The sequence below is a fragment of the Caenorhabditis briggsae genome (genome assembly GCF_000004555.2).
Source record: "Caenorhabditis briggsae complete genome, chrIV, whole genome shotgun sequence".
Taxonomy (NCBI): Eukaryota; Metazoa; Nematoda; class Chromadorea; order Rhabditida; family Rhabditidae; genus Caenorhabditis; species Caenorhabditis briggsae.
This window is the reverse complement of record NC_013487.2, coordinates 4,744,577-4,759,091: the sequence shown is the minus strand read 5'-3', so window position 1 is coordinate 4,759,091 and position 14,515 is coordinate 4,744,577. Positions and strand designations below refer to the sequence as shown.

At 35.8% G+C, this 14,515-nt stretch overlaps 3 protein-coding genes across 3 annotated transcripts in view; 1 reads left to right on the top strand and 2 right to left on the bottom strand.

Moving 5' to 3' along the window:
* Nucleotides 1–7,260, top strand: part of CBG21718 — a gene marked incomplete at both ends in the record, with an annotated part of 17,538 nt that extends 10,278 nt beyond the window's left edge. Inside the window, 9 exons of the mRNA XM_045235230.1 lie at nt 539–620; nt 813–965; nt 1,363–1,555; nt 2,005–2,276; nt 2,924–3,145; nt 4,245–4,688; nt 6,110–6,220; nt 6,274–6,389; nt 7,107–7,260. Of these exons, the coding sequence (XP_045097376.1) occupies nt 539–620; nt 813–965; nt 1,363–1,555; nt 2,005–2,276; nt 2,924–3,145; nt 4,245–4,688; nt 6,110–6,220; nt 6,274–6,389; nt 7,107–7,260 (1,747 nt within the window). The remainder of the gene's footprint in view (nt 1–538; nt 621–812; nt 966–1,362; nt 1,556–2,004; nt 2,277–2,923; nt 3,146–4,244; nt 4,689–6,109; nt 6,221–6,273; nt 6,390–7,106) is intronic.
* A 277-nt stretch (nt 7,261–7,537) lies between these two features.
* CBG21719 lies at nt 7,538–9,019 on the bottom strand (the record flags this gene model as incomplete). The annotated part of the gene is made up of 3 exons (XM_002632916.1): nt 7,538–7,636; nt 8,795–8,908; nt 8,960–9,019. The coding sequence occupies 3 exons, from the start codon at nt 9,017–9,019 to the stop codon at nt 7,538–7,540; spliced, it is 273 nt and encodes a 90-aa protein (XP_002632962.1).
* Nucleotides 9,020–10,102: 1,083 nt separating this feature from the next.
* Cbr-rap-1 lies at nt 10,103–12,148 on the bottom strand (the record flags this gene model as incomplete). Its single annotated transcript, XM_002632917.1, has 4 exons — nt 10,103–10,204; nt 10,945–11,085; nt 11,330–11,527; nt 12,023–12,148. The coding sequence occupies 4 exons, from the start codon at nt 12,146–12,148 to the stop codon at nt 10,103–10,105; spliced, it is 567 nt and encodes a 188-aa protein (XP_002632963.1).
* Between the last annotated feature and the right edge of the window lie 2,367 nt (nt 12,149–14,515).

Below are 14,515 nucleotides of genomic sequence, written 5' to 3'. Positions count from 1 at the left end.
AAAGGGGCGTGTCACTTTGCAACCTGCGGCGCGCCCACGTTTTATTGAATAGACAGTAGAACTCCTAGAAATGTCAAAAACTGAAAGAGGAGATAGATTTTTTCTGTAAAAAACTTTCAAAAATGACCATTTTTGATAACCACTAATTAATTTTTAAAGAATCATTTGAATCATCTTGGAACTCCACAAAATCAGATAAAAAATTCTGAAATTTTGGTTTTAGACCTGCAATTGTGATCGCGCCAAACTTTTTTTTCTGTAGATCAAAAATTAATTTGCAGTTCGGAAATGTTCTGTGGGAGAGCGTGTTGATTGCAATTTTTTTGGAATATGGTTTCAGCTTCTCAAGTTGGTAGTTGTAAAACAACTAGAAGTTATAGTGTAGAACTTGTTGAATTGTGTTTAAAAAGGCATTAAAATCCTTCCTCTAAGTATCCTTAATTGATTTAGATGAAACAGGAAAAAATGTACTTTTCAAAACTTTTAGGAATTCAATTTTCGCATCTAGTAATTTATTTTCTCTAATCAAAATTTTCAGATCAAAAATCATCCGAAATGGTATTCGAGAATCCGGAGAGCTCACTTGTTTGGCATATAACAATGAGGGAAATTCGACGGCAGTGAGTTTTTGGATTTTATTAAAACTCTGATTCAAGTTGTCTATAAATTGGTTCGGCAGTGCACTTGATTGATGGTTTTGTTTTTTTTTCTTCTCATATTTGCTCTGAAATTTTACTGTTGCAATTAGTCAAAATAAGATTGCGATTATCTGCAGAACTTGATAAAATAACAAACTCATTTGGTTATTTCAGTCCGTCCGAATTCGTGTTCTGGGTCCCGGAAATCCTCCAGAGAATATCAAATTGACAGCATACCGTAACCAGATCAATGTGACATGGCAAGAATCAACACTTCCCAATGGTGATATTATGGTAACTAGACTATTATTATGCTGGTATCTGAAGGTCCCAAATCGAAAGCTACCATAACCAAAAATTCAGTTAATTTATTTGTTTTGTCTTATAATATTGTTGCTTTCCGACTCTCGTGGAGGGAAACAACAGAAGAACCAGTTAAAATTAAGAAAAGGTTGATTACAAAAATATATTCATCGGTAGTTTTCGTTCTGGGACCTTTGGCCAGAATTTTTCGTACCAGCATAATACAGAGAAGTATTTCTTTCAAAAACTTGAAAATGGAATCTGGGGAACGTGTATACAAAAATTTCAAGATTTTCTTTCTTGAATACCGTAAACCTGTATTAGAATGTTCCAATATATGAGGGCACTTCTAATAGAAGGGCCTCCAAGAAGGGATTGCAAAAATGGGGAGACGCCTAAAAATCGCCAATTTTGATTTCAGAAATACATCGTCTACTATTCTGAAAACGAAAACGATGATTTATCGGATTGGAACAAATTCGAAACTGCTGAATTGGAGACGTATGTAGAGGCATTTGGACCATCGGTTAATCATTTCATTCGGGTTCAAGCGGTTTCTGACAGAGGGCCAGGAATCATTTCAACCACTTTTTCATGTCTGTCGGATGTTTTGTGTGAGTTCCTTACGCTTAGCAGGGTTTACTAATAAATACAACATCATGCCACATAACATGATCAATATGAAACAGAGAAAAATTTTCGATACATCTTGCAACACTTTTTTCTGTAAAGCAGGGTAGAACGGAGACTTTTTGGAGATTTATTGCGGTTACTGAATGCATTCTGACGTGATGGTGTACAGTTTTTGGTCTTCACACGATGCATGGCTATCTTGCCACTTTGATGTATACACTCTGCAAAGAGCAAACATGAACAAAATTTCAAGATTTTTTTGTCGGCCCGAATCCGCAACAATCACTAATAAGTACAGCATCACGAAAAAATATGATCAATATGAAGCAGAAAAAGTTTGTTGAGTTCATTTTGCAACAGTTCCGCTTTAAAGCCCAATCAAACACTTTTTAAAAATCTCTTCATAGAAAAAATTACCAAAAATTTCCAGATGAACCTTTGAAAATTGAAATTCTGGCATCAAACATTTTGGAATTCGAAGCTGAACCCAATCAAAATGTAGAGATTCGATGCAAGGGAACCGGAAAACCAAAACCAGAACTGTTTTATCAATTTGGAAATGATCCGGAACACCAATTTGAAGAAGTTGAAGCAGATAATTCGGAATATTTCGAAGCAAAGGCTCCAGAAATTAATTCGAGAAGAAATGTGACAGTGGTGTGTCGAGCTAGTAACAAATATGAAAATGTCACTATCAGCAAAGTTATCATTATCAAAAGTGAGTTTTTGGAATAATTATTCAATCAATGCATTTCTGTTTCAAAAGTATCAAAAATTATCATAATTACTTTTTCTCACAGCTTTTCGGACTTTCTTCAAAATTACCTTCAATAAATTCAAATATTCTGAAATAACTGCAAAATATAATAATTCTTATAATGAAGTTGTGGCGTATCACACAAAGCGGTATTGGCGAAGCAATTGGCAGATTTATTCAATACATGAAACAGGGAAAAATGTTCTAGATGATCTTTACTTTTTTTCATACTTGTAAAATTCCGGGACGGGCCGGGCCTGAGGAAATTTTCAAGGCCCGGGCCCGGCCCGGAAGGCCCGGTGTCAAAAATTCTGTATTTTTGAGCCAAATTTTGAGCTCTCAATATAATTTTTTTCCATTTTTTTTCGTATTTCGGATTGTTTGTCTTTCTGATCAAAAAAGATCGAAAAACTCGAAAAAACATTTTTTGGTCGAAAAAAAATCACATAAGGGTCCCCCCTTATGTGTTTTTTGAAATTTCGAAACTAGTGAAATAACGGACCCGCCGGGCCGGGCCTCCGAAATTCCGGGAAAAGCCCGGCCCGGCCCGTTACAAGTATGCTTTTTTTAGCCAAGAAACTTCTGGTTTTAGTCGGCCCGATCCTTTGAAAGTATGAAAATAACCAAAATAACTTTTTCAGGACCCGGAGAAGCCCCAAATAATATAAGTTGGAGTTTCGAGGAGGAAGACGATTCGACACTTTATATCAATTGGAATCCAATTGAGAATCCGAATGGAGAGAAATTAGAATACAATTTGTATCTGTCCAACTACAAGACCAAAGTTTCGGGACCACCTGTCAGAATTCCAGATGTGAGTTTTCGATGTTTTCTGTTTCGTTGACAACATTTTTCTGTAAAAATAATTTGAATTCGTTTTGTAATACGGACACCTATTAGAATTTTTCGCCGAATGGTTTCGGAAAATAGAAAAATCTGAAAATTTTCACCAAATGACAAATCTATTCTGCACGCTCTCCCACAGAACAATCCGAACTGCAAGTTAATTTTTGATCTACAGAAAAAAAGTTTGGCGCGATCACAATTGCAGGTCTAAAACCATAATTTCAGAATTTTTTATCTGATTTTGTGGAGTTCCAAAATGATTCAAATGATTCTTAAAAAATTAATTAGTGGTTATAGATTCATGTATGCTCCTTTTCCGGAAGAAAAAATGTCAAAAATGGTCATTTTGAAAGTTTTTTACAGAAAAAATCTATCTCCTCTTTCAGTTTTTGACATTTCTAGGAGTTCTATAGCTCAAAAGAACCGAAATCAAAAATTAATTTGCAGTTCGGAAATGTTCTGTGGGAGAGCGTGTTCTGGTAAAAAACGATTTTTTAATGTTGAAAAGATGTTTCGTTGATACCAGTAAAAAACAATAAAAGCAAAATTTTACGGTTTCACGAACATCTTTGAAGTAGTTTCCTTATCAGTAAAACATTCTCAAAGCTTATTTGTCGGTTCCTATAAGAGATATCAAAAATCGGTGAACTGATGAAATGGTGGTGATGTTATGATAAACATTTTTCAGCTAACAGACTTTTGATATCTATAAAAAAACCGAGACAGTTATTAAAAGAACCGAGATAGGTCAGTATTTCTATTTGAGAAAATAGGGTAAAAAAACCAATAGTTTTAGCTCTCATACAATTAATAAGATTAAGGAACAAAAAAAAATAGAATACCAAAATGGAATTAGCGGTACCGAATAAAAACGCAGTTCAAAAAGTCTGAGGTTAAAAAGTCAGAGATGGTGAACTTTATATAAGTTTTAGCACAAACTCACGATTTTGAAAAAGTAGACCGAGCTTTATTTTCTTTCCTCAGTCATCTACTTCAATATTGATTCATCAATCGGTTTTTGTATACTCTGAACTAGACCAGATTCATATCAAGCTTTGCATTCTCAGATCCCCCTCAACGTGAATATTTCTCTGCGAATCTCGGCTGAAAACGAATATGGAGAGGGTGAAAAAACGTTTCCAATCTGGATTCCGACTCCAAATGGTGGTCCAAAAACTGCTCCAATTCTGTCCTCACTTCATGCTCAAGACTCAAAAGTTTACATTACCTGGGCGGAGCCACGTCTTCCAAATGGACACATTTTGAATTATACGATTTATATTAAGAAAGAAGAAGACGTTGATGAAGAGGCTGATGGAGGAGAAGAGAAGGAGTGGAAGGTTAGAGATGAAAAAATTTTCAGAAAAATATTTTTAGAATTTCAGAAGTTTGTGTATCGCTCAAACACTAGTCGCGTTGAGATTGGAATTGACGATGGGCTGGAAGAAAACGAAAGGTATCAGATGAAAATGACAGCTACGAATGAGAGACATGAAGGACCAGAAACACAGGTTGGTTTGCATTTTGAATACAAATTTTTATGTTTTATTATTAAAAGACTCTAAAAAGTACATTGAACTTTTCTAATGATTTTTGAATCGTTTTTTTTCAAAGTAAAACAGTTTAGTCGTTTGGCACTAATTTTGAAAAATGTTTGTACATACACAAGCTACCGTAAAACCTGTAATAGAAGCGCCTATAACTGTCAAGTTCCAGCCAGTTTTTCTTGTTTTTTGTAAAAGATATCGGAATGTTGCCAATTGAAATGTGTTTATCATGTTATCATAAACATTTTGCCCATTGAACATTTGTGATATCTCTTACGGGAACAGAGATAACAACTGTCAAAGTTGACAATTAGGGGGCCATTATATTACAGGTTTTACGGTATGAAAATCTGTAAAAGTCTCTGAAAAGTTGTGAATTTTAGAGGAGGAGTGGAGTAAACTAAATTGTAATATTTTGTAATATTTTTCATCGTAAATTTCCTTGCTGAAACAGAAAAATAAAAGCACTAGGAGGATGTGACTTTGGTTCAGAAGTTTTTAGAATATGAGATTAGTATCAAAAGATTTTGTCGAAATTCTCTTTCTACGAGCTACTAGGAGCTACACGGTGTCTGGACGGTCGATGGATGGAAAGCTACACAAAAAGGGCCACGCGTCACCTCGAAACCGCAGTAATACAAGCGAATGGACTATATTATAATTTCAGACTACGAAAACAATTTTAGGGTTTTCAAATATGCTTTTTCTGATAGAACTCATTCTGAAAATCAAAAAAAGTTCGAAAAAAAAGTTAAATTGAGTTTTGGATTTGTTTTGAATTACATTGCCGCGGTTTTGAAATGACTGGTTTCAAAGTGTCGCAGTTTCCAAGTTAGCTTGAGAAATGCAGTGTTGCTCTGAAAAACTACGAAAGTTATCTCTTTCCCTCCTTAAAGATGAACAATTACTTTTTTGTGGAGAAGTCGCGAACTTTCAATTCTAATGTTTATTGTTTCTCGGTAAAATTGAAAAATTTCAATGACTTGAATTTTTATGAAAATTACAATACTTCTGTTTCAGAAATTCGAGAAATCGGTACTGATAGATATGAATATGTTTGACTGATTTTGTCCTTTTTGTCTAAATTTTTCAGATAAACCAAAGTTGAAATTTCAGCCTTCAAAATTTCGAAAATGACTAAAAACCCATGTCTTCCAATATTTTTTCAAAGTACCACGTCATCAAAAAGTATTCCAATGATCTTTGAAATGTTGTTTCTTTGGTGAAAAACTCTGATTGGATCATCACATCATCCTTTTTTTAATTTTCAAATCACATTGTTTCACATCGAAATTCAGTATGATTATGTCATTTGGTCCTTGTCCTCCCGATTATCAACCAGAACAAAACAACAAATCACAAATTGTTTTCTCTTTTGTTTTCAGGTCTACACTTTCGATTTGATCTCTTTTGACGAGAACGACGTCATCGACAATTTCACTGCCATCGTTATCAATTCGACGGTGTTCGTCGAAGTTGAGAATCCCATTTATACGGTATTTGAAAAGAGATGATTAGAGATAAAGGGAGAAATAAGAGAGTGTTTCAGAAGTACAACATTTACATTCGAGACGAGGGAAACAATCAGACTGTCAAACATGAAATTGATGTGGAAACGGGAAAAACGAAATTTGAATTTCCGTTTCACTTGGATCATACATTGAGGTGAGACGGGTGTTCTGGAATTAATGAGTAAATCAGCAATCTGAAAAAAAAGAAAGAAATAATGGATCACTCAAAGTGAGTGGGAATAATTTTATTATTTTGAAACTAAAAATATGAAGGAAACACTATCTGGATAGTTTCGCTTGCAACAGAGATCTAGAACAACATTCGAAGTTTTCTAAATTGCTCAAGGTTTCGAATGTTCACTGTTCAATTAACACCTTTAAAATTCTCAAAATACTGCAAAATTCAATATCATCTCAATTTGTTTTACTGTGAAGATGTTCACAGATGCAACTCAAATATATAAAATTCGCAGTTTTCTGATTTTGCAACTTTCTGGAAGTTCTAATTTTTGCTTTTTAAAAAGGTGTTTTTGATTGAAAGTCTGAAAATTTGAATTTCAAGCTAACTTGAATTAATCTAGAATTTTTTCCTACTGTTGGAAAATAAATAGGCATATAAAGATTCGAACTAAAGGATTCTAGGATTGCGGAATCGATGTCTTTTTAGAAAGGTTTTCAAAATACCTCTTTCCATATTCTTTTTTTTTCAAAATTTCATTTTTTTAGAACCAGTAAATTGTAAAATCCACTAACTTTTTAATTTACTGTCTTTCATTCGAATTATGAAAACTTATCTACAAGTTTTTTGCTGTTTCCAATTTCTCATATAAACCTCTTCTTTCAGTAATATTTGATTTTATTGCAATTTCAGCTACACAATCAAAATGTCGGGAATGAAGCTCGGTCGTGAGAGTCCACCATCCGAAGAGATCGATCTGGAATTTCAGTCTTTGAATCTCGCGAAACCAACCCAAATGATAATGGCAACGTCGCGTCGAAAAGTTATCAAAGAACCACCACTATAATCACTTTTTTCTCTTTTTTTTCTTACAATTTCAGTCCTTTTTTCCTCTTTTCCCCCGGGTAGATTTTTTCTGTTCCATAATTTTTCTTTTCTTTCTGTTCATCCCACTTCGTTCTTTCACAAAACACACATTTTTTGTAGTCGCTCTGTCTCTAATTTTCAAAAAAAAAACTTCAAAACAAATAAAAAAGAAGAACTTGTTTTATTATTTTTCTTATTATCAGGCAACAAAACGGATGTTTTAAAGATAAGATAAAGTTGATAAAAAATCAGTTGATTTAGTATCCCATACATCCCTTCAAAATTGGGAATTCATGAGGAAATTGTCGTTCGACTTTTGGAATGATCGCCATTGCACAGTCCACTTTGAAGCATACCTGAAAACAAAATTATGGGTTGTTGAAACAATTTTTGGAATATGTTTGAATGAAATTCAAGATTTTTAGTGCACTTTCAGAAACAGGAAAGTTTTGAAAAAATTTCCAAAAATTTGACTTATCGAAGAGTACGGTAGACTGCTCTATGAATGTATTCTCAGTAGTTTCCGTAAACACGTTGACGCTAAAATGCAGACAAGTGGATGGATTTTTTGAAAAATTCATGTAGTCTATGGACAAATTAGGTAAGAGTGGAATTCAAGAGTTTTAGAGAACATTGAGAAAGAGGAAAGTTTCGGAAAATAATTTCCAAAATTTTGACTTTTCAAAAAGTACGGTAGACTATTCTATTAATGCATTCTCAGTAGCTTCTGCAAACACGGCGACGCCAAAATGCGGACAAGTATATATTTGGAGTGGTCGAAGAGGTCACAAAACGAAATTTTCAAACCTAGCAAATTTTTTTCTGGTTAGAAAAAATTTTACTGTTCCTTCCGCTTAACTAGACGGAAAATACAACAGTTTCGCCGTTCATAAGTTATCAAGAAGAAAAAAAATCGAGAAAAAATTGGAAGAAAATTTTTTCGAAATTTTGGTGTTTTCAGGTTACGGTAGTTTGCGTTTTGGGACCTTCTACCGTCACCAAACGATTACACTTTTTTCCGATTTAGCTGATTTTCGACAATTCTCCTAGAAGTTTCAGTAAAAAATCGAGAAAAAAATACAGAAAATTTTCAGGTTACGGTACGTTGTGAGACTTTCAGCGACGCCACTGGCGTTTCACAGTTACGCTTTTTCATACCATATAAATAAAACTATTGTGCTTGTCTGCATTGTGGCGTCACAGTGTTTGCAGAAACTAGAATCTAATTTTTTGAAAATTCGTTCGAATTCAGAAAAAAGCGATAAACATTTCTGAAATTTTTTAGTTCAGGATGTTCGTTTTCATTTGGTTAGAAGTTTAATTTTTTTTGTCTGCATTTTGTCGTCACGGTGTTTGCGAAATCTACAGTACACACTGACGCTTTTTTCCAAATTTTTACTGGATTTGACAGTAAGCTACAGTAGTTTCTGCAAACGCCGTTACTTTCAAATTACAGAACTTCATTTATTCAAATTCTACAGTAACCCTCTTCTACAGTAAGCCCTCCTACTCACCGCCAACTCCTTTTGCAGCGCCTTCGATGGTCCGTTCTTTGGCAGAATTCGTTTCATACAAGCCTGTCCTCTCTTCTTCAACTTCAGCTGAGTCGCTGCGTCGGTTGGAACTTTCTAGAATTTCAAAAAAATTCAAATCCCAAAAAAAAAAACTAAAAAACTCACATATGCTTCAATAACCAAAATACAGGCAAGAAGGGCAAAAATGAGGAAAGTTCTAGACATTTTTTCGTTTAGAAAATAGGAAAATTTGTTTCTATTTGATGATTCCAAATTGAAAATTGTGTACCCTTTTGAAGTAAACTTTTAGACTCCGCCCACAACCAGTTTTTCGAAATCAGTGTTGTTTATTTTTTTTTTGACTTTTTTGGGGCGGGGCGTTCCTTGTGATTGATTCGCTATATCGAATCAGACACACTCAAATCAACGTCTCATTGATCAAATTTATTAAATTTTCAAAAAAAAACGTCGAAGCAAGAATTTGAGGGTTGGGGTGGGGAAGGGACTGGAATATAAGGAGGAGATAAGTTATGGTTCAGGAAGGGGAAAATATAAAAATTAATTAAAAGGGAAAAAATAAATAAACGAAATGTGTGGTTCAAGGGACAGAGTGAGAGGGATATGCCTCATTCGTGGGGGATTTTTCGTAAAAAAATTTTTTTGGGAAAAAACTGGAAGTTTCGAGAAAATTCGAGAATAAGAAGAGGAAGGCACACTGGTTAAAGGGGAAATTAGGCTTTCATTTCATCGGCATACCGCTCATCGAATTTGTGCATTTGCGCGTCAAGGTGTTTGCGTACGCAAACACTCTTAGCATGTTGACGCGCAAATTCAGAAATTCCGTCGGTGGTCGGTTAAGTCGATGAATTTAGAGTTTGCGTACGCAACGCATTTGAAACGCAAATTCAAAAACTTGGTCGGCCGAAATGAAAGCCTTAAAGGGGAAATGTTCAGTAAAATGTAGTGTCATTTAGAAGCTGTGAGAGACGAGGAGAGAGAGAGAGAGAGAGAGAGAGGAGACGGAGAGAAAATAATACTTTTCAAATTGGAAGTTTTAGATTTAAAAAAAAGGATTTCCAGAATTTCTAGGGACCAGAAGAAGAAAATGGGTTGATTATTATGATTTTGATGATTTTGGGGAAGGAAAGCAAATTCAACGGAAAAGAAGGGGGAATACCTTGTGTGAATTTCAAAAAGAAGGTGAATAGTATATAAATTATTTTTAACATGTTGTGCAGATAAATGAATATATAAATATGCGTATGTATATAAATATTGAATTAATTGATGGAGAAGAGAAGGAGAGAATCACATGATAACACACGAGCAACACTGCTTATTCGATTGTCCCTGACGGCGACCGGATTCCGGATAGCGGCGATTTATCTGGCGGACTAGGTCGTAGAATACCTGGAAATAAATATTGGATTTGAAATGGAATAATATTCTGTCAGAAAACGCGCCCTATCGAAAAACAGTTCGAGGAATAGAGTGGCCTAACCTTCTCAGCATAGCCTTTTCTAAGCCGCCGTAGCTGATGGTCCAGAATTGTTCTAACATGCAGCTCATCTGTTTTAGGTTATTTAACATGGTGGCCTAACTTTGCAATTTCACTTTTCTAGGACACTTTCACTTTTCTAGGAACTTGTATGACCTAGAAATGACCCGATATTCATTTGGCGTAATTTCTAGATCGATTTAACATGGTGGCCTAACATTCCCAAGTAGATTTTTCTAGGCAACCAACTTCTATGACCTAGAAACAGCGGGATACCTGATGTTTTTTCTAGGCCATTTACCATAGTGGCCCAATTTTAAGAGTTGAGTTTTCTAGGCCACCATCATATTTCAAAATTCCAATTTTTCGAAAATTTGGAATACTTGAAATTTTGAGCTCAATTATCTCGGTCTCTATAAGAGATACAGAAAATCTGCCAACTGATAAAATGCTGGTGATATTATGATAAGCATTTTATCAGTTGACAGAGTTTTAATATCTTTGATAGAGACCCAGATAATGGAGCTCAAAGTTTTGGCTTCGGTTCTCTTTCGTAGCCACGTGGGACTTTTAATTTTTTGGGTTTTCAGCTGCCTCTATTTTTTAAGATTTTGAAGAAGCCACGTGGCAATCAATCGGCATCGCCTCTTACCTCGCTAACGTTGATCTTCGCTTTGGCTGACGTCTCCAGGAACGCTGATCCAAACTGCCTGGCGAGATTCTGTCCCTGATCTTTGCCAACGACACGCTCGTCCTCCAAATCACACTTGTTGCCTACCAGAATCATTGGAACCTGGAACTAGGCATGAATTTAGTTTTCTTGTCTATGAGCAATGTTAAAAGCCGAACACCGTCTGAGCTACGCGATCACAGCTTTGTGACCCTGTAACTTTGTTCATGGGCAAGATACAATTGTCTAAATATTATCATGTTTGTAGCACTCATCGAGGGCTATCACATCAAATTTGGATGATTAGAGAATTATGATTTAAAAAGGAACTATAACAGATCCCTTTTCCAATAAGCTCTTCGCCTACCTCATCAGTGTCCTTAACGCGAAGAATCTGATCACGAAGATCCATCAAATCGTTAAATGTCGATTGTGCTGTGATGGAATAAACGAGCACGAATCCCTGTCCGTTCTTCATGTACAAATCACGCATCGCTGTGAACTGTTCCGTGCCGGCCGTGTCCAGAATCTCCAGCATGCATTGTTGACCATCGACTTCCACTTGCTGCAAAAATTGAAATTTTGAATTTCCCGCCTAATCACAGTGTTTCTTTCGGGATCGTCGTGAAAATGCGCTCAACCGTAATACTCCTGTAGAATTGCTACAGTAAATTACCGTTGTTCTCGACGGGAAAGCTTTTTGCGGTTTTTCAGAAAGAAGCAAAACTTGCAATTTGTTGAGGCCGCTAAAAATTCTGAAAATTTCTAGGTCATTTGCTTGTCCACGTGGATTCCAAAGTCCGCTCAGCGAGGCTCTTGCAGGAAACTCGATGGGCCTTTAATTTCGAGCTCGTAAATCGCTTCAACGTTAAAGGCGCCTGGTATTTACGACAAGGATCTCTATTAGCTGGCTAAGGAATCTACGTGGACAAGCAAATGACCTAGAAAAATCGAGAGTTTTTGGCTGTTGCGGCCGCAGCAAAATGCTATTTTTCTTTTCTTTTTTTTAAATTCCCGCCGAATCACAAAGCTTCTAGAAGATTCTAGAAGCGCCACTCACTTTTCTGTAGCTGTCCTCAATCGTTGGATCGTACTTCTCGACGAAAATGCCTTGAACAAACTGCACGGTCAACGCCGACTTTCCGACTCCTCCCGATCCCAAAACGACGATTTTGTACTCCCGCATGATGACGACGTGGATTTATTATGTTGTCGGACTTGACGTCGTCGCTCTGGAGGACCGATGGATGGCGAGGGAAAAAGCTAGAAAATTTTTTTTTCTTAAAAATAGGAAAATATGAAGATTTTCAAGAGTTTGAAGAGGCAAAAAATTGTAAAATATGATAAGCTCCGCCCCTCTGGGACACCTGTTGCTCGAGACTGTCACAATGAGCAGCTGCGCTACTCGAAAAAGTACATTTCAGAGAAAAAAAGAAGAGATGCAGCTGTGCGTCTTGAAGAGGTGATTGGTACGAAATGATACAGATGGGACAGAGAAAAATGAAAAAGACAAAAAATCTGTCTAGGAAAATGGTTGCCGTTTGGGTAGATCAAAAATTGGAAAATTTGAAGAAAACATTTGAAAAAATACCTAGAAAAATCGGAAAAAATTAAAGGATCAGTAAAACCAAACAAAAATTAAATAAAAATTTTGACAACTTATCGACCTAAAAACTGAATATTTTCAGTGCCAAAATTGCTATATTTGGGTATTTTTTCACATTTTCTAAGTTCCGCCCAATTTTTTCCCAGGTTTTGTGGGATCCCCTGATTACTGTACGTTTATTTATGTAGAGGCGCTGTAAAGACGCAGACATTTTTACTCGTTCACTCGCGCGATTATTTTGAATAGATAACATATAAAACGCTACACGCGTCTGTTGGTCCCCTTGTCAGACTGTCGACTTTTAAAAAGCTTGAAAAATAAACATTAACGTGACCGTTCAAGAAAATGTGAGAAGCGAAGCGACGGGCCAATAAACAACTAGGTTAAATCGCGCCGAAGGTGCATCAGTTTGCTGATAGTCTGTACAAAATTTAGTCCCACGTGGCACCGATTTGTTGACACATATTTTCCCAGATCTCTTACGAAACATTAGAAATCTGTTGTTTATCCGAAAATATCCGAAAAATGACGATATTCAAAAAATCAAAAATTTGCCCTTTTCTAGTTGACTACCCAATTGATGTCATGACGACTCTTAAAATATCTAAAATTTGAGCCCTCTAAACAACTGAACCCTGAAAATCGAACCTACTGACTGAAGTGAATAAAATCGTACTCTTTGCTTTTTAAAACAGAACAAAGAAAAACAAGAGAAATGCTGCTGAAAACACCCCCCAAAAAACAATGCTGTGTCGTCGTCGTCGCCTCTCGTGCCGTTAATATTTTCGACACTCTGACTCATTTCTTTCTGTCTTTTTTCGACTGTTTGCTGACACAAACGGGAAGTCTTGCCCATGCGTTTCAAAATGGGTTTGGAATTTTTTGTGGTGAAGATTCTCACTGAAGAATGGATCGTAAAAGTTGGAAGAGGAGCTGGAAGATGAGGAATCCAAGATTTGAAACAGTGTGATAAGAAAGATTGTTTTTGATTTCTAGATGATTTCAAAATCAATCAGAATGATTGAAAATCAATCAGAATGATTGAAAATCAATCAGAATGATTGAAATTGGATTGGCTAGAGTAAGTTCTAGAAGCAAAAATTGCTCAAAAAGTAAAAAACCAAACAATTTCAGTTCTCGTCTCTTTTCCGAAGGTTCTGGAATCTTTTTTTGCATTCCCGCCAATACTGAAAACTCACCGTTAATCATTTCTGACACATTTACATAAGTGGCCTAGAATTTTCAGTTTTAGTGATAATTCAAAAATTTATTCCAGAAGTAGACAGGAATTGAGATTTGTCGCCTTTTGAAGCGAATTTTTAAGGTTTTTCAATTTTTAAATCAATTTTTTTCTCTAATTTTGAATGTCTCGCTAAAACTCTGCGAGATTTTTTCGACCAATTTTCATGGGATAGACCGGCAAGAGAATGGTGGGAGGAAAAAAGGAAAAAAGGAAATTATTCCCTCTGTGGAGAGACTACGTTAATCCGATTGCAAAACGAACAAAAAATGATGGGGATGTTTTCTACTGCTGCTTTTGCAGAGAATTTTTCCTTCAGCAACGTTTCGTTTCTTTTATGTGATCATTGTCTATGACGTGGAGATTAAATGGGATTCTGGAAGATAGATCCTTCCGGAAAAAAAAGGAAAAAAATTCAGCTAAGAGAATAAGAAAATGTGTGTGGAATTCGATTATTCGGGGGTAATCGAACTAGTTCAGAATGTCTGAAAAATGATCACGAGAAAAAGTGGGCGGTGTCTAAACCTATGAGATCGTATCTCTGAAACTTTTTTCTGCTGCAAAAATTGTCTTGTGACTTCTAAAAAATTCCAAAACCTGGCATCAAAATACCACTACTCGTCATGTGTGATATACCGTAAAACCTCTAATAGAACGACACCCGGATCGTCCACTTTGAGCCTATATATCTCATTTTCTGTAAAAGA